Source organism: Lithobates pipiens, unplaced genomic scaffold (genome assembly GCF_037356315.1).
Source record: "Lithobates pipiens isolate NorthernLeopardFrog02 unplaced genomic scaffold, aLitPip1_a1.2 Scaffold_25, whole genome shotgun sequence".
Taxonomy (NCBI): Eukaryota; Metazoa; Chordata; class Amphibia; order Anura; family Ranidae; genus Lithobates; species Lithobates pipiens.
This window is the reverse complement of record NW_027507787.1, coordinates 167,440,332-167,460,556: the sequence shown is the minus strand read 5'-3', so window position 1 is coordinate 167,460,556 and position 20,225 is coordinate 167,440,332. Positions and strand designations below refer to the sequence as shown.

The 20,225-nt window shown below is 43.0% G+C and overlaps 1 gene segment (V, D, J or C); it reads left to right on the top strand.

Annotated features, from left to right (window-relative positions):
* Window positions 1–2,650: 2,650 nt before the first annotated feature.
* LOC143930639 (T cell receptor beta variable 6-1-like) lies at window positions 2,651–9,611 on the top strand. The segment is given in 2 exon segments: window positions 2,651–2,788; window positions 4,845–9,611. Coding segments are annotated over 2 exon segments (414 nt in total).
* The last annotated feature ends 10,614 nt before the right edge of the window (window positions 9,612–20,225 follow it).

Here is a 20,225-nt window from a genome sequence, read left to right as displayed (position 1 = left end):
CCCAGGAGGCTGCCAGAGAGGAAGACAACCACAGAAATTTGAATTTTAGGATTTCTGAGGGTTGGGTTTGGTAGCAAAGGCTATTTTAAAGCAGACTTTCTCATTCTCCCCTCATCCCCTCCCCCCGCAGGCCGCTGTGCCTAAGGCCGCGTACACACGCGCGGACTGTTCGCCCAACTTTGTCCGCTGAACAGTGTTTGGGCGGACAGTCCGCTCGTGTGTGGGCTTTCAGCGGACAGTTTCAGCGGACAGTTTGACGAACAAGGTTTTTCGGAAATTCCGTAAAACTGTCCGCTGAAACCTTGTTTGAGCGAACAGTCCGCCCGTGTGTAGGCTTGTTCGTCAAACTAAGTTCCGCGCATGCTCAGAAAGGATTTACACGCCGAAAGTTATAATGCAGTGTATAGGACGTCGTATTCTTCGTCCCGTCGTACGTGCCGTTCACGTCATCGCGCACGGTTTCAGCAAACTGTTCGTTCGTCGTGTGTGGCCATGTCCGTCCATGCTAATTTTGAGCGGACTGTTTGCCGAAACTGTTTGACGGACAAAGTTGGGCGAACAGTCCCCGCGTGTGTACGCGGCCTTAGAGAGGAATCTGCAGAGGGCCCATTGAACAAAGTGAGGGAAAAACGAAGTATTACAACTTACCACTTTTCCATAAAAATAACACGCATTTAACCCTGGGAGTGTGTGTGTGTGTGTGTGTGTGGGGGGGGGGGACTACAAGTGTATTTTTTCTTATGCTCAGAGTTGAGCTTTAACCTCTCGCCGACCACCCTATAGCATATTTACTGCTGCAGGGCAGCTGTTTTGTGCAGAATCATATATATATATATATATATATATATATATATATATATATATATATAATTCTTCACTTCCAGGTAGGGGTAATTTGTCAAATTTGTCACAGCAGAAGCCAATCAGCCGGTGCCGGCCAATGGATGACTGCCGGAACCTACTGATCGCTGAGGAGACAGGCTGGTTGGAGCTCTGCATATGTAAGACCCCTTTCACACCACACCGTCTATAGCATGGGCGGTAAAACGCCACTATTTTTAGAGGCGTTTTACCACCGGATTTGCGGCGCATTTCGGCCACTAGTGGGGCACTTTTACCCCCCCACTAGTGGCCGAGAAAGGGTTAAAACCACCGGCAATACGCCGCAATAGCAGCGTTTTGCCGGCGGTATTACAGCGCTGCCCCATTGATTTCAATGGGGAGCAGCGGTGGAGGAGCGGTAAACACACCGCTCCTTCACCGCCCCAAAGAAGCTGCTGGCAGGACTTTTCCCTGACGTCCTGCCAGCGCACCGCTGTAGTGTGAAAGCCCTCACGCTTTCACACTACAAATAATGGTGCAGCTTCTTTAGGGCGGATTGCAGGCGCTATTTCTAACGCTATAGTGCCTGCAAAATGCCCTGGTGTGGAAGGGGTCTAAACAATGCAGAGCTCCGACCTGCTGTTGCAAAGCAGGGAATAAAATCCAGCACTTTCCTTAGTAAAAGCAGCACACTGTGCACAAAAACACTGCTTTGGCACACATTTAACCCCTTCCCAGCCAGTGTCATTAGTACAGTGACAGTGCATATTTTTAGCATTGATCACTGTATTAGTGTCATTGGTTCCCACAAAGTGTCAAAAGGGTCAGTTAGTGTCAGATTGACCGCCGCAATATTGTAAACCTGCTATAAGTTGCCAATCACCGCCATAGTATAAAATAAATAAATAAAAATTCCAGTATGTAGCCCATAGTTTGTAGACGCTGTAAATTTTACGCAAACCAATCAATATAAACTTATTGGGATTTTTTTTTATAAAAAAAAAAATGTAGCAGAATACACATTGGCCTACATTTTTAGAGAAATGGAATTTTGTCTTTTTTATTGGATATGTTTTATAGCAGAAAGTAAAAAAAAATGTTTTGTTTTTTTCAAAATTGTCAGTTTTTTTGTTTTTATTGCAAAAAATAAAAGATATAGTGGTGATCAAATACCTCCCAAATAAAGCTCTATTTGTAGGGGAAAAAATGCGTACATTTTATTTGTGTATAGTGTCGCATGACCATGTAATTGGAAGCTAAATTAACGCAGTGCCATATCGTAATAGCCTAGTCACGAAGGGGGGGGGGGGGGGGGGTAAATCTTATGAAGGTCAAGTGGGTAAAGCAAAAATAATTGCATCATTACAAAAACTGATATAACATATATGCCCACCATGCAAATGCTTCCCCCCGTAACTGGTTTCGTGCCTCTCCTGTAAGCATGGAAAGCATTTATCTGCTGAATGAAATAAAGCATCCCCAGCAATTTTATATTAAAGGAAGGCCTTCCAGCTCATAGCTTTCTTTGTAGACATTGCAGCAAACACCCTGACACGGCCCATCTCAAGAATGTACAAAACAGATGCGTATAGGAATGCTCAATACAATTCGCTGTTATCTCTGCAATGTATATATTGGACCTGGAGGTGATATTTGTATAATTATTTTCCTAGGTAAAACTGTATTTCCATATACAAGCCAGATCAAAGAGGAAAAACGTTCTGTGCTAATACAACAAACTGTACAAGGTACTGACAAAAAGGGTCCATATGGGGGCAGCACTGACTGCAGTATAGACAAAAAGGTAAAAACACAACTGCAGCAAGTGTGATCGGAAATCTTTTTTTTTTTTTTTTGGCAAGAATGTGTTCGTATAGATATGATACTTCGCTCCATGAACTAAGAAGCAACATTGCAACCATGCTCCTTACATGGAGACTTCTCATCTGCTGCATATTTACAACTTGTAAGTATTAAAACCAGGTCTGTACATTATAATTGCATATGTAATATAATATAAAAATACAATTAATTTAAAATAAATTTAAAAAAAGAAGAAGAAAACAACTATTTTGCATCGGGCTGTAACAGATTTTATCACCACTATCAATAACCGGTTACAGAGATGAGTTGGCTAATGCTAAAAAACGAACTGCTTATCACTTACAGTCTTGAGATCATTTCCCAGTCTGCTTGGAGTATGTATGTACTGGGTTGCCCCATTTGTATCCCCAATTCAATGTCTGGTTCAGCAATTTCTTTTATGACCAGGTCGGCTCTAACATGTTTGCAAGACTACAGCGGGGATGTTTAGGAGAGTAAGCTCCTTTGGCAAGGACTAATGTGAATGGCTCCTTTAATATACTCTGGGAAATGCTATGAAATGAATCTGTTCTGTATAAACTCAAAAAATTATCCACATTGTGCATTTTTTTGGGTTCAATTTAGAGCTGCACAATTCTGGATAAAATGAGAATCAATTTTTTTTGCTTAGAATAAAGATCTCACGATTCTCTGCGTAACATCGTCTTTCACATTATACAAAAACATTGGGCTCACTTTACTGTTTCGTTTTTATTTATTTTTTAATTAATTGAAGTGTATTTTTTCCCCCAAAAATTGCATTTGAAAGGAGGCTGAGCAAATACAGTGTGACATAAAATATTGCAACGATGTCTATTTTATTCTCTAAAAAAAAAATATGATGTTTGCTAGGATTTCCTGGAACAATAACCAGTGGTGGATTGATCTCCCACCTACACAGATCACAAATACAACTTCAACGATTACCACTAATGTTAGAGGACCAACATCTTACCGTCTGCCTTTGTTTTCTGCAATTGTTATTCATTTTAAGAATAATACAAAAAATATTTTTGTAGGGGCTTGCGAACCAAACTATACGCCTTAGGTACCCCACATTACTTGTTATTTTCTTTCATAGCTTAAGGCAGCTTTTCCCAACGTTTTCAACACAGAGGCAGGGGCGGACTGACCATTGGGCCACTCGGGCACTCAGTAAAACCACTGAAAGTATGTAGAAATCTGTGTTTTTTTTACATCTGTCTCTCCAGTACCTTCTCAGTCAATAGAAACATGTCTGTTTATACTGTGTGATTGTATACTGTGTGTGTGTGTGTGTGTGTGTGTGTGTGTGTGTGTGTGTGTGTGTGTGTGTGTGTGTGTGTGTGTGTGTGTGTGTGTGTGTGTGTGTGTGTGTGTGTGTGTGTGTGTGTGTTTGTTTGTTTGTGTATACTGTATAGCCCCATAATGTCTGATTGCCTGGGGGCCCCATAATCTCCTATTGCCCGGGGGCCCCATGAGTTGTCAGTCCGCCCCTGCACAGAGGAACCCTTGAAATGTACTTTCCAGTTTCAAGGAACCCTGATATGAATTACTATATCTATAACTCATGATACATTATTGTGATTGTTAGTGGGAGGAATGCTCCTTACACGTGTGGTCATTGGGAAGAATTACTCCCCTTACAGATGGTTAAAAAAATCAAGAGTGGGAACTTATCTGAAAGGCAGAATTTGCACATTGCTCAGGGAACCCCTGGCAACCTCTGCAGGAAACCTCTATGGAACCTTGGTTGAGAAACCTTGGCTTAAGGGCATTGGCTGTTGGGAGCAGTACTCGGATTCACAGACTTTTTGCAGTTCTTTAAAACATTTGGCTGGTCTTAGGCTTAGGTTGGATGGGTATACCAGTTGGGCCATGGTCTTTGTCTGGTGCTCCATTGTTGAAAATATATCTCTTTCTCTCGATAAGCTGCTTAAATATTTTATTGTGAATGCATCCTGGAACACCAGTGTAAGTACTACTATACAAGACCTTGTGCTACTGTATGGTCCAACCTGGACTTGTCTCCCCTAAGTAAAATTGGCCGCCCTATGGCTGGGGGTCTCATAGTGCCTATGGAATGTAGACATATGTCCATGACCACCTCTCTGTTAAGAATCTCAAGTTAAATTTAATAACAGCTAATATTAACTGTAATGGTCTTCTTATCATTCCAGGTTTTGCTCAGAAACGGACCATCTCCCAGACTCCTGATCTCATTGTAAATAAAATTGGCCAGGAGGTTCTGATGAACTGTGAACAGTTGACCACTAACCATGACTGGATGTACTGGTACCATCAGGAGAAAGGACAGGGTCTGAAGCTGTTAGCTAAAAAGCTAAAAGATCAACCACCTGATTATGAGGGGAGCTACAAAAACATCTACGAGATGGGAAGTGAAGGAGACAAGCGCAGCTCCTTGAAGATTACGTCTCTGACAAATGAGACTCAGGGAGTCTACTTCTGTGCCTCCAGTGATGCACAGTGACTGAAAACAGCCTGAGGGCTTTGATCTAACCCAATCTGGCAGTCACAATGAGACATTAATCATACAGTCCCTACAAATCACTTACAGTTGAAGTTCACACATTTTTCCAAAGTTACATTGGTCCAGCTTGAAATAATGTAAGCATACTATATTACCAAATGTATTGGGACACCTGCTTTTACACAAACATGAACTTTAATGGCATTCCAGTCTTAGTTGTAACTTTACAAAGTTGGGAGCATGAATTTATCCAAAATGTCTTGGTATGCTGACACCTTAAGTGTTCCCTTCACTGAAACTGAAACTAAGTCCAACCCCTGAAAAACAACCCAACACCATAATCCCCCCTCCACCAAATAATTTGGACCAGTGCTCAAAGCAAGGTCCATGAAGACATGCATGAGCGAGTTTGGGGTAAAGGAACTTGACCAGTCCTAACCTCAACCCGATATAACACTTTTGGGATGAATTAGAGAGGAAAATGAGAGCCAGGCCTTCTCATCCAACATCAGTACCTGACCTCACAAATGCGCTTCTGGAAGAATGGTCAAACATTCCCATAGACACACTCCTAAACCTTGCGGACAGCCTTTGCAGAAGAGTTGAAGCTGTTATAGCTGCAAAGGGTGGGCCAACTCAATATTAAACCCTACGGACTAAGACTGGGATGCCATTAAAGTTCATGTGCATGTAAAAGTCCCATTACTTTTGGAAATATAGTGTATGTGGAAGCTTGAAATGACTGTAGTATGCAGTATGGGACAGTATGTACAGGGCTATTAAACTCTTTAATTCTCAGCAGTGCACCACAACCATTGGCATTACTTTACCTCATACCACAACCATAACCCATCCACTTTGGGGGGAAGGAGGGCGCAGTTTGGCATCTTCCACTTGGGCACCAGGTGATCTTGTCCTGGTACTGGCCACTGGCTCCCATTGCTGTCAATTACAGTCAGTGAGCCAATGAGGAGAGAGAAAAAGGCAAGGCCTTGGCACAGCTCTGTGTCTTATGGACACACCAGGTCAAGGGGGAGGAGCCAGGAGCATTGGCAGCCGACCCGAGAAGAAAACCATTGCACAGAGCAGGTAAGTATGACATGTTTGTTTTGTTTTTGTTTTTTGTTTTTTTAAATTTGAATCTTTAATACCACTTTAAGACATTATTTGAAGTCTACATTAGCAATATGGCTCCCCTGCCCTCAAGGAGCTTAGAGTCTAAGGTCCCCATCTCAAATGCATATACAATGCATCTGGAAAGAATTCACAGTGCTTCACTTTATCTACATTTTATGTTACAGCCTTATTTCAAAATGGATTAAATTCATTATTTATTTCCTCAAAATTCTACAAACAATACCCCATAATGACGACATAAGTGTGTTTGAAATCTTTGCAAATTTATAAAAAAAAAACTAAAAAAGATCCCATGTCATAAGTATTCACAGCCTTTGCCATGACACTCAAAATTACACTCAGGTGCCTCCTGTTTCATCTGATCATCCTAGAGATGTTTCTACAATTTGATTGGAGTCCACCTATGGTAAATTCAGTTTATTAGACATGATTTGGAAAGGCACATACCTGTCTATATAAGGTCCCCCAGTTAACAGTGCATGTCAGAGCACAAACCAAGCCATGAATTCCAAGGAATTGTCTGTAATTGTATCAAGGCACAGATCTGGGGAAGCGTACAGAAAATTGTCTTCAGCATTGAAGGTCCCAATGAGCATAGTGGCCTCCATCATCCATAAATGGAAGAAATTTGGACTTGGATTTGGACTCTTCCTAGAGCGGGCCACCGAGCCAAACTGAGCGATCAGTGGAGAAGGGCCTTAGTCAGGGAAGGTGACCAAGAACCCGCTGGTCACTCTGACAGAACTCCAGTGTTTCTCTGTGGAGAGAGGAGAACCTTCCAGAAGAACAGCCATCTCTGCAGCATTCCACCAATCAAGCCTGAATGTGGCCAGACGGAAACCACTCCTCGGTAAAAGGCACATGACAGCCCACCTGGAGTTTGCCAAAAGGCACCTTAATGACTCCCAGACCATGAAAAACAAAATTCTCTGGTCTGATGAAACAAAGATTAAACTCTTTGGCCTGAATGGCAAGGGTCATGTCTGGAGGAAACCAGGCACTGCTCATTACCTGGCCAATACCACGTCTACAGTGAAGCATGGTGGTGGCAGCACCATGATGTGAGGATATTTTTCAGTGGCAGGAAGTGGGAGACTAGTGAGGATTGAAGGAAAGATGAGTGCAAAAATGTATAGTGACATCATTGCTGAAAACCTGCTCCAGAGAGATCTGGACCTCAGACTGGGGCGAAGGTTTATCTTCCAACAGGACAATAACTCTAAGCAAACAGCCAAGATAACAAAGGAGTGGCTAAAGGACAACTCTGTGAATGTCCTTGAGTGGCCCAGCCAGAGCCAAGACTTGAACCCAATTGAACATCTCTGGAGAGATCTGAAAATGGCTGTGAACTGACACTCTCCATCCATCCTGATGGACCTTCAGAGATCCTGAAAAGAAGAATGGGAGAAACTGCCCAAAAATAGGTGTGCCAAGCTTGAAGCATCATACTCAAAAATACTTGAGGCTGTAATTGGTGCCAAAGGTGCTTCAACAAAGTATTGAATAAAGGCTGTGAATACTCATGTACATGGGATTTTTTTATTTTGAATAAATTTGCAAATATTTCAAGCCTACTTCGTTTACGTTGTCATTATGGGGTATTGTTTGTACAAGTTTGCGGAAAATAATGAATTTAATCCATTTTGAAATAAGTCTGTAACATAACAAAATGTGGAAAAAGTGAAGCACTGTGCATACTTTCCAGATGCACTGTATACACATATTAGGGCCAGTTAACCTAGCATGTCTTTATAGTGCAGAAGGAACCTGGAGGAAACCCACAGACGGACAGGGAGAGCATGCAAACCCCATGCTGGGAGTGTCCTGACTGGGACCCCAATGCTGCAAGACATAAATGCTAACCAATTAGCCACTGTGCTGCCCTTGGCAAGCATTTAACAGGTCTTGTCTGTTGGCCAGTAGGACAAGTGCTGAGGAAATATCTATATACAAAGTATCATTATTACACATCTGTTCTTTCTGCAGGTGAACCTTCTGTCCTTACCACAGTCATATAAGGTTGTAGAAGGAAACCGGAGCACCAAGATGGAAATCTGCACAACACACAGGAGGATAAAATATACTGACGTTCATTCACTAAAGATTGATTCACACCTTTGAGTTTTTACTTGATGCCGTTTCATGTAAAATCAATAAAAACACATCAAAATGCGTCAACACATTTGTTAAGACGTAGGTTAATGTGCGCCATGATGCACATTGAGTGTTGACATTTTGTGCAAAATTCATGCCGCACCAAAACACATGATACTTTCTTATTATGCATTTTAGCGCAGGCAAATCAGTGCAAAAGCAAGGTGTGGGAGGGTGCCAAGAAGAATTAATAGTATCATCGCATACCTGCAAAAGTGCTGTGTGTTTATGTGTGTTACAGCAATGCATGTAATTTAGTGCACATTCCTGCAACACACAAATATCAACCTAGGGCAAGAGAGAGAGAGGAGGCTAAGGGGGTCTATGGATGAGAGAGGAGGTCAGAGGTGGAGAGGGGGGGGGGGGGTCTAAAGTGGACAGGAGGTCTATGGTTGTCTGTCCCCACCTTCCCCCTTCTACTCACAGGTAACACACCTGTCCTGTGCAGCCAGCTTCTTCTGTCTCCCCTCAGTCATGTGACAGGTTCCATAGCAAGAGACAGGAAGAAGAGCAGTCTGCCTTCCCTCCACAGGTCTCAATCTCAACAGGGGCTCGCTATCTCCCCCTGCAGACTGGAGGAATGACAAACCAAATCTTCTCTCTAGCAGAAGTGGAGGAGGCACCAACCTCTACATACAACATACAGTATATATAACATAACTCCAATGTACAGCATATATAGTTACAGAGATACCAGCCTATTACTAGAAAACCCACCTTTACACTTCCATGGATACCAACCACCCATTGTCCAAAGAAAGCGGTTCACAGTGTAATATATATACGGTATATTTATGGAATAAAGCCGTATTCACTATAAAACAATGGGGGTTATTTACAAAAAGGCAAATCCACTTTGCACTACAAGTGCACTTGGAAATGCAGTCGCTGTAGATCTGAGGGGGACATGCAAGGAAAATAAAGAACAGCGATTTTGCTTGTACATGATTGGATGATAAAATCAGCAGAGCTTCCCCCAATTTAAGAGCTTCCCTTCAGATCTACAGAGATGTACAGCGACTGCACTTACAAGTGCACTTGTAGTGCAGAGTGGATTTGCCTTCAGTAAATCAACCCCAATGTGTGTTTTGCTTTTCAACTGAGTTTCAGTTTGAGATATTAGTTGTTTTAACTTGGTTGTAATAAAATATTACATTTTATAAAATATTTGTGTTCCCCTTCATTGCCAGTCCATCAATTGTTTCCTTTTGCTATATATATATATATATATATATATATATATATATATATATATATATATATATATATATATATATATATACACATATGAACAACATTGCCCCAGTGTTGAAGAGATAGATAGAGATCAGTGGCGGCTGGTGAAGTTTTAGGATGGGGGGGCGCAAGACCACGCCCCTCCACAGTTGGCCCATCCCACTTCTCATAAGCCACACCCCTTATATAATCCACATCATATACCAGGCTGCACATTATACACCGGGCTCTGCACATTATACACAGAGTTCTGCACATCATATACCAGGCTGCACATTATACACAGAGCTCTGGACATCATATACCAGGCTGCACATTATACACCGGGCTCTGCACATCACATACCAGGCTGCACATTATACACCAGGCTCTGCACATCATATACACAGGGCTCTGCACATCATATACCAGGCTGCACATTCTGTGTAGTAGTATGAGATCATACTATGATCATGGGCCACAGGTATAACATTATAAGTCTTATAAACACATGCAGACAGTGATAGGAGCCGATATATACTAATCTCACACACACACATATTAGATGTGTATTTAAACACTGCGGTATTTAATAAAAAATATACTATATTTTGTATAGTGATGATGTACTTGCACGCATTACCTTATACTGTAGCAAATAGCTATACATGTACAATGTTGGACAAGAGCGGAGATTATTATATTTTGTACATAAATGTGCAATTATCATTGTCTTCAATGTATATCAGCCTCAGCCCAGATTATACGGAACATTCAGAACATTTTATAGAAAATAAATTGCTGGGGACATATACATTTCTCGCTATAAGAGCGGAATCTATAAATAAAGGATAATAAGATTATGGCAGCATTACATGACCATCACGATAAATTATTATTATTGCAATGCCACCATCATACATCCGATATAAGATATATTTAATAATTTAATTAATAACAGTAACATACCCACCACAAACTGTATAATTATTCATGTAATCGTTCTAAAAGGGAAAAAATAAAATAAAAAGGGGGGGGGGGGGGGGGGGAGAGAGGAATTTCTGCTAATCCATGAATAAAAAATGTTGTTACCCCATAAGGACCATTCTGTAATCAGATTATTGAGAAATCAGTTGGCAAACTGGTGGCGCCATATAAATCCTGAATAATAATCCTACTATTCACTAAGTGGCTGCTACCCCTAAATATAAAACCCATCAGACAGTGGTTACCCCTATAAGCCATTGTGCGTCAATTAATATCTCAAGACCACCATTGTGATCAGTTTTTACCCCTAAGAACAAACAAACATTCAGTATCCACTGTTTCTAGGGATCACGCAACATCAGTTGTAACCCATAAAAATAAAAAAATAAAAGCATAGTCCCTACCCCTGGTAACCATACAGCATCAGGCATTGCCCCTGCTCATCATTCAGCATCCGTTACTGACCCTAGTCATCGTTCAGCATCAGTTATTGTCCCTAGTATTCATTCAGCATCAGGTATTGCCCCTGGTAACCATACAGCATCAGGTATTGCCCCTGGTAACCATACAGCATCAGGTATTGCGCCTGGTAACCATACAGCATCAGTTATTGTCCCTGGTAACCACACAGCATCAGTTATTGTCCCTGGTAACCACACAGCATCAGTTATTGCCCCTAGTATTCATTCAGCATCAGGTATTGCCCCTGGTAACCATACAGCATCAGTTATTGTCCCTGGTAACCATACAGCATCAGTTATTGTCCCTGGTAACCACACAGCACACAGCATCAGTTATTGCCCCTGGTAACCATACAGCATCAGTTATTGTCCCTGGTAACCATACAGCATCAGTTATTGTCCCTGGTAACCACACAGCATCAGTTATTGTCCCTGGTAACCACACAGCATCAGTTATTGTCCCTGGTAACCACACAGCACACAGCATCAGTTATTGCCCCTCGTAACCATACAGCATCAGTTATTGTCCCTGGTAACCACACAGCATCAGTTATTGCCCCTGGTAACCACACAGCATCAGTTATTGCCCCTGGTAACCATACAGCATCAGTTATTGCCCCTGGTAACCATACAGCATCAGTTATTGTCCCTGGTAACCACACAGCATCAGTTATTGTCCCTGGTAACCACACAGCATCAGTTATTGCCCCTAGTATTCATTCAGCATCAGGTATTGCCCCTGGTAACCATACAGCATCAGTTATTGTCCCTGGTAACCACACAGCACACAGCATCAGTTATTGCCCCTGGTAACCATACAGCATCAGTTATTGTCCCTGGTAACCATACAGCATCAGTTATTGTCCCTGGTAACCACACAGCATCAGTTATTGCCCCTGGTAACCATACAGCATCAGTTATTGTCCCTGGTAACCATACAGCATCAGTTATTGTCCCTGGTAACCACACAGCATCAGTTATTGTCCCTGGTAACCACACAGCATCAGTTATTGTCCCTGATAACCACACAGCATCAGTTATTGTCCCTGGTAACCACACAGCACACAGCATCAGTTATTGCCCCTGGTAACCATACAGCATCAGTTATTGTCCCTGGTAACCATACAGCATCAGTTATTGCCCCTGGTAACCATACAGCATCAGTTATTGTCCCTGGTAACCACACAGCATCAGTTATTGTCCCTGGTAACCACACAGCATCAGTTATTGTCCCTGGTAACCACACAGCATCAGTTATTGTCCCTGGTAACCACACAGCATCAGCTATTGTCCCTGGTAACCACACAGCATCAGTTATTGTCCCTGGTAACCACACAGCACACAGCATCAGTTATTGCCCCTGGTAACCATACAGCATCAGTTATTGTCCCTGGTAACCACACAGCATCAGTTATTGTCCCTGGTAACCATACAGCATCAGTTATTGTCCCTGGTAACCATACCTTACTTCATGGCAGCCTGAGCGCTTAATGTTAATTAGCAACCTACAGTTTGATTTCCAGCTAGTCTCCCCCTCACACATGGATGGAGGACTCACATGTTGCTTTTTGTCCTAATGAGAAAATCTTTTTTTTTTAAGTCAGGATCTGTGCAGTTGGTATGGAGCTATTACTTTAACCTTAAAAATGAAGAAGAAAAAAAAAAAAGGCTTTCTTGCACAAACACTTCCCTTCCTTCTATATAACATAAATTAATGAAAATAATGTATGTTAATGGAAATATTGCTCCTATTTAATGCATGGCCTTCCCCTCCACCCCCCTTCTCTATGGGAGCACAGGATCAGCACTTACCTGTGGACTGTGTGCTCCTCTCCGGTGTTCTCCGCTCCTCTCCTGCGGTGTGCTTTATTGCTCTTACTTCCTGTTTCCTCTCTCATGTGCAATGGGAGAGAGAAGACAGGAAGTGACATCTGAGTCAACTCAGATGTCAATCAAACAGCCCAGCCGTAGTGATGCAAACTACAGCGCCGGGCGGAAGCTACTCAGCGCTTCAGAAAGCACCCCAAGGCGGGCTAAACGCCCGCAAATGAAGCGCCACGTCTGCAATCTCATGATTGCATTGACGTGGCGGTTCCCATAGTGCACTGTGTCCGGCGCTCGAACAGAGTGCACTTCCTTAAAGAACTTTTTTTTTTTAAAGGAGCAGTTTTAAACTTTTTTTTTTTTTTTTTGTGACTACACAGAAGGGCGGGCGGCGCCCGGGCGCCCCCTATGGACGGGCCGCCACTGATAGAGATAGATCTATGATCTAGATTGGACAGTGGCAGCGCTGGGGATCGGGGAAGGAGCAGAAGAACTAGTGCTAATCGGACAGCAGGGGGGCAGAGAAAGGAACATAACTAACTAATCCTTAACTGGCAGCAGTGCAGTAAAACTCCCGACAATTAAACCAAAGTCCCGGTCCCCTTATCTATATCAATCCGCCGGGGGATGTAATTGCAGTGATTGCAGTGAACCGCAGCACAATGATTATTCCGCCGGGACTATTTCATCATTTTTGGGCTTGCTGTGGCTTCCAGGAATTTCTTGCTCCGGGGGATTGATAGAGAAGTGAAGGAGGTCTGGAGCCAGTATAAGGATTAACTCCTTCTGTTCCTCCCCTGATCAAAATGCTTGTGGCTGATAAAAGGTACTCTATTCACATGCTGCTCTTTTTAATCATTTTGGTAAGACAGAAAACTCTGAGTTGAGATGATCAGTTGATGGACTAGGGTAGGTAGTTCAGGTAGGGTAGGCAGACATTCATTGTTTTAGGACATGCAAAATATTTAGAAGCGTTCTTGCAATAATCAGGAGGTTTATGCACTGAAAACCAATGAGCACAGGCAATTGAATTCAGCAAATACTGTTGTTTTGTTTCCAGAAATATTCAGGCATGCTGGCCAGTATATGAACAGTCCATTCAGAAACAGAACCATATGGCTCAGGACTGGAACTTACTGCTTTGTAATTGTGACTTCAGGGCTATCAAGGGCCAAGAGCAATAATAACTGTGTATTTGTATCCCAGCAGACATTTGTGTCAAGAGTCCATATTATACGGATACTGTATGTTCTTTATATTGTACATTCACAACAGTCCCTGTTCTTAAGGAACTTCTAAAGTTACAATCTAAAGCTGGCTGTACATGGATCGATATTTAATCCATTTATGGGCAGGCTGATTGTACCAAAGTAGATTCATTGATAGACTTGGGTACAACCATCCTGTCAGATTTTTTACATTAACCGCTAGAAGTAATCATTCTGCTGGCCAGTAAGGCCCCCCTGCCACCCACTGACAGAACACAATAGTGCTGCGGGAGGCATTACCCCATCAACGCTGACTGTGATGATGGGGGATTCAAGTGATTTTCTTTCCTTCCGCCCAAGAAAATCGAAACCATTTGCTTAAACACCCTACCTCACATGTACTCACACACATACTACAGCCAATTTAAAGTGGAGCTCCACCCAAATTCTACTTTAAGGTCTCCTCCCCGACTCCTTTTTGTGAAATGGAGCTTTTGGGTAGGAGGGGGGAGAGGGTACTCGATTTTGACAGGTACCCATCCCCACTTCTGTTCCAACCACCTAGGCGATGGGAAGTGGAAGTTCTCCCCCCCCCCCCTCCCTCCTGAAAGTGGAGTTACACCCAAAAGTGGAACTTCCACTTTAAGCACTCCTTGCCCCCTTACATGCCACATTTTGGCATGTAATTCTTTGGATGGGAAGTGGGTACCTCATTTTGTCAGGTACTTCCTGTCCCACTGCCTTCCTCCGTCGCCTAGGCGACTCCTCCTCTCCCCTCCCTCTCTGCAATCTTCTGGGACACATCACAGGTCCCAGAAGATTGCCTGGCCATTAAGAGCACAGCACAACTCACGCATGCGCAGCATGTTGAAGCCACAAGCTGTCACAGCCGGGTGCCCACACTTACAATGCTGGCACCGCAGAGAGGAGGGGGAGAGAAGTGAGGGTTTGGGTGGCCGCATCGCTGGACTGTGGGACAGGTGAGTGTCTGTTTATTAAAAGTCAGCAACTGCTGACTTTTAATAAACTTACCAATGAGTGAAACTCCACTTGAAGTCTTCTGGGACACATGACAGGTCCCAGAAGACTGTGAGACCAGTCAGAATGTGCAGCACCGCTTACACATGCACAGTGGGCACCCAGCTGTGAAGCGGCAAGCTGTCAAGGCCGGTGCCCATAGCAAAGGTGCTGACGAGAGGGGACGCAGGGAGAAAAGAGCTGGGGTGAGCACACCGCTAGATCGTGGGACAGGCGAGTGGCTCTTTATTAACAATCAGCAGCTATAGTTTTTGCAGCTGCTGACTTTTACTTTTCACTTACGAGACTGGAGCTCCGGTGCAAAGTGCACAGTCTATTTGCCTTTAGTAATTCAACCCCTTAGGGTCATATTTACATGGTTGCATTTTAGTGTGCTGTGGTTCCCAATGTCCAACCTGGTGTTTGGAAAATGCAGCATGTCTGTTTTTTTTCCTGCTCTTAGTGTGATAACAGTAGGGTTCCCACCTGTCCGGTATTCACCTGGACAGTCTGTGTTTTGAATAATATGTCCAGGTTTCAGACTGTCTGAAGCCCGGGAACATTATTCATATGGGACTGCAACCCCCCCCCCCCCCCTCATCCAATTTAGGTGTGTCTGGGCACATCCTATTCACCCAGTGTGGTGCAGAGTCCCCTTGTTGCCTGGGTTGCACACGCCTATACTCCCCATTAACCAAGTACCACAACCACCCAGTGTATAGGCCCCCTCCCTCCCTTCTCTGTTGTTCCCCTGAGCAAGTGAGTACAGGTATACCCCACTTCCCACTTTTAAGTACACAATGGGGTTTATTTACTAAAGCTTGAAAGTGCAAAATCAGACTCACTTCTGCATAGAAACCAATGAGCTTCCAGGTTTTATTACCAAAGTGTAATTGAAGAAGCTGGGGTTGGAAGCTCATTGGTTTCTATGCAGAAGTGAGTCTGATTTTGCACTTTCAAGCTTTAGTAAATAGACCCCATTGTGTACTTAAAAGTGGGGTATGCCTGTATACTAAGGTAAGGGGGACTCAGATGTAAGGGGGAGCTTAGGGAAACCTGATTTAATGGGGAATGGGGAAATCTGGGAATTCTGATGTAAATGGGGGCTTTGGTAAGCAGAAACCCTTACATCAGAGTTTCATTTTATACCACAGTCCATAATGTTCCCCCGTAAAAAATAAATAAAAAAAATTGCTGTGTGGCGGTAAAGTGTTCGGGTTTGGCTTGAAGAAAAGGTGGCAACCCTAACGAACAACCCATAGTAACAATAGACCCCCATAGCAACCATTCAAAGTCCTTAGCAACAGTATAAATTCAATAGTGTAATATATATTTACACACACAGATATGAACATATATATATATATATATATATATATATATATATATATATAGCAACGGTGCTAAATGCATAGCACATAACAGTGTAGGGTTGTCAGTGTACAATGTATCAATGGGGGGTTATTTACTAAAGGAAATTCCACTTTGCACTGAAAGTGCACTTGGAAGTAAAGTCGCTGTAGATCCGAGGGGGACATGCAAGGAAAATTAAAAAAACAGCATTTTAGCTTGCACGTGATTGGATGATAAAATCAGCAGAGCTTCCCCTCATTTCAGATCTTCCCCTTAGAATTAGAGCGACTGCACTTCTAAGTGCACTTGCAGTGCAAAGTGGATTTGCCTTTCGTAAATAACCCCCAATGTGTACAGTTACACAGACATCAACACATTACTATATAACAATCTCTAGATATCCATCGACAACCCCCATAGCAACCATTCAAAGTCCTTAGCAACAGTGTCAATTCAAGTGTATTCTATATATACACACACAAATATCAACAACATTGGCCCAGTGTTGAATAAATACACACACACACACACACACACACACACACACACATTATATATATATATATATATATATATATATATATATATATATATAAAATCAACAGTGCTAAATGCATAGCAACAGTTTAGGGTTGTCAATGTACAATATATACAGTTACATGGATATCAACACATTACTATAAAACCATTTCTAAATGTCCATGGACAACCCATAGTAACAATGGAGACCCATAGCAACCATTTAAAGTCCTTAGCAACAGTTTGAATTCAATAGTGTAATATATATGTTTACACAAACATACACACACATATACACACACATATGAAGAACATTGCCCCAATGTTGAATATATATAACGTTACAGAGATAGCGACCCATTGCTAGAAACCTCCCTCTAGACTTTGATGGATAGCCCATAATAACAATGGATCCCATAGCAATTAGAGGCGCACCAAATATACCGAAAATGAACCAAAAATGCAAGATGTACTTGGCCGAAAACTGAAACCAAAACTGAAAATTACAGTTTTATGTTTTTGATGTATTAAATCACATCGTTATTTTATATAATTCTGAAATTATTTCCAAATCAAAAGGCTGATGGCAGTTAAAAGACTCTCTTGTGAACAACCCATCAAATGCATTAGGCAGACCTGAGCAATCAAGCAAGAGCAACAGATCATCCATTCACAGCATTCCTAGACCATGCAATCCTGCACAGGAAAATAGGTAATCGGCAGTGATGCCTGGCCAGTAAATGACATCACTGATGACATCATCGTGTAAGGCTTCTTTATAGCCAGTGACAGGCTTCAGTACCGCCAGATCGTCAGTTTGCAAGCAAGGTGAAGGTTGTGTATTTGTTGAGCTCCCAGAGAGTGATCAAATCTTTGGAAAATGATGCGAATATTTAAGAAAAAGTATTCTGTTCCTCAATTTATCAAAATAGAGGAACTTGCAGAGAAGAGACAGGACATGGAAATTAATCCCAAACCCATCAGAGATTTTTCCCAACCTGTCCATCAGAATCCCACCCCTAAGGACAAGCGTCGGCCATTCTTTGGCCGGGTTGGGGTGGTTTTCCGGCGTCTGTTCAGCCGTGGAAAAAAGAAGAAAAATGTAGTTAACGACCTAGAAGGTAACATTTATAAATCATCCAAGCTGGCTGATCCATTTTATGTATAGGAGTTCTATTGTATCTTGTTATTGGTGAAGAGATTATATACCCCGCCCCTAATTATAGCCCCCTATAAATGCATCTATAGACAACATGTATTTTATTTATGTTTTTGGTTAAGAAAAAATGATGAGGGATTATAAACTGTCAAATCTTTATTGTTAGCTGTGTCCCCACTGAAGGGGGGGGGTCATCGGGGGGGGGGGGGGGTCACCCCTATGTTTGTATATTTGTCCATTATCCCAGAAACAGAAAGTCGCCAGTAACCAACAATAGGAGAAATCTATAAATAGCTCTGCTGTCTGCAGGCGCCAGAGCTGAGCTGCACATTCCAGCACCAGCCAATCACAGCCCTCCTATACTTGTAAAAGGCAACATTACAGTTGGAAAAATACCTTTCAAACATAAAAAAAATAAAATAATCCTTATCTGTATGCACACTGCTGCAGCACACCTGTACATTAAATTCACTGCATTCTCTGCACACCAGCTGAAATTTCAAATGCAATTTCTGGTTAGAATGTCCACAGTGAGGGCCAATTCACATTCCGGATGCTTTTCTACATGTGCGTTTTTGACGTATTTTGATGCATTCTGGTGCGTTTTTGATGCATTTGGGTGCATTTTTCCCCTTCTTTTTTTCCTCACCTTAACCACTTCCCGACCGGCGCACGACGATGTACGTCAGCAGAATGGCATGGGCAGGCAAATTGGCGTACAGGTACGTCCATTTATATTTGCCACCCTGCCATCGTGTGCGCGCCGCTGGTGGCGAGCGCGCATGCCGCTCGGGACCCCCGTGAGTCCAGTCGCGGGTCCCGCGGACTCGATCGTCACGGGGATACCCGCGATCGTCTCATGGGAGGCTGAATGGGGAGATGCCGATGTAAACAGCATCTCCCTGTTCTGCCTAGCTACAAGTGACACTGATCTCTGCTCCATGTGATTGGAGCAGAGATCAGTGTTCACTAACACACAGCCCAGCCCCCCACAGTTAGTAACACGCCCCTAGGACACACTTAACCCCTACACTGACACCCCCTGGTTAACCCCTTCACTGCCAGTGTCATTTACACAGGAATCAGTGCATTTGATTGCACTGATTGCTGTATAAATGACAATGGTCCCAAAAATGTGTCAAAAATGTCCGATGTGTCTGCCATAATGTCGCAGTCACAATAAAAATCGCTGATTGCCGCCATTACTAGTAAAAAAAAAAATATATTAACCACTTAAGGACCGCCGCATGCCAATGTACGTCATCACAATGGCATGTACAGGCACAAGCACGTACATGTACGTGCATGCCTTCCAGCGGGTGGGGGGTCCGATCGGACCCCCTCCCGCTGGATGCGGCGGTCCGTTTCGCTGCAGGAGCGATCCGGGATGAGGGGATGGCCGTTGGTTTCTGGCCATCCCCTCTCGATCGCTCCTGGCGAATGAGATTGCAGTGATCATTTATTTACTGATCACTGCATTCAGTGTCAGTTGTAAAAGTAAAAACTGTCAGGGCAGTTAGTGTCAGATCCAGGGTAGCCCCCTACCACCCCCCAATAAAGATTTAACCCCCTGATTGCCCCTAGAGTTAACCCTTTCACCCCCTTTTGCCAGTGTCACTAAGCGATCATTTTTCTGATCGCTGCATTAGTGTCGCTAGTGTTGCTAGGTAGCTAGTTATTTTTTTAGGTTCACCGCCAGGTTTTTATAGCGCTAGGTACCCCGATATACTACCCAATAATGGTTTTAACCCCCTGATTGCCCCTAGTTAACCCTTTCACCCCCTTTTGCCAGTATCACTAAGCAATCGTTTTTCTGATCGCTGCATTAGTGTCACTGATGCCACTAGGTAGCTAGTTATTTTTTTAGGTTCACCGCCAGGTTTTTATAGTGCTAGGTACCCCGATATACTACCCAATAATGGTTTTAACCCCCTGATTGCCCCTAGTTAACTCTTTCACCAGCGATCACAGTATAGGTGTCACTGGTGACGCTGATTAGCCAGTTAGTTATTTAGGTTCCCCGTCAGGTTTTATAT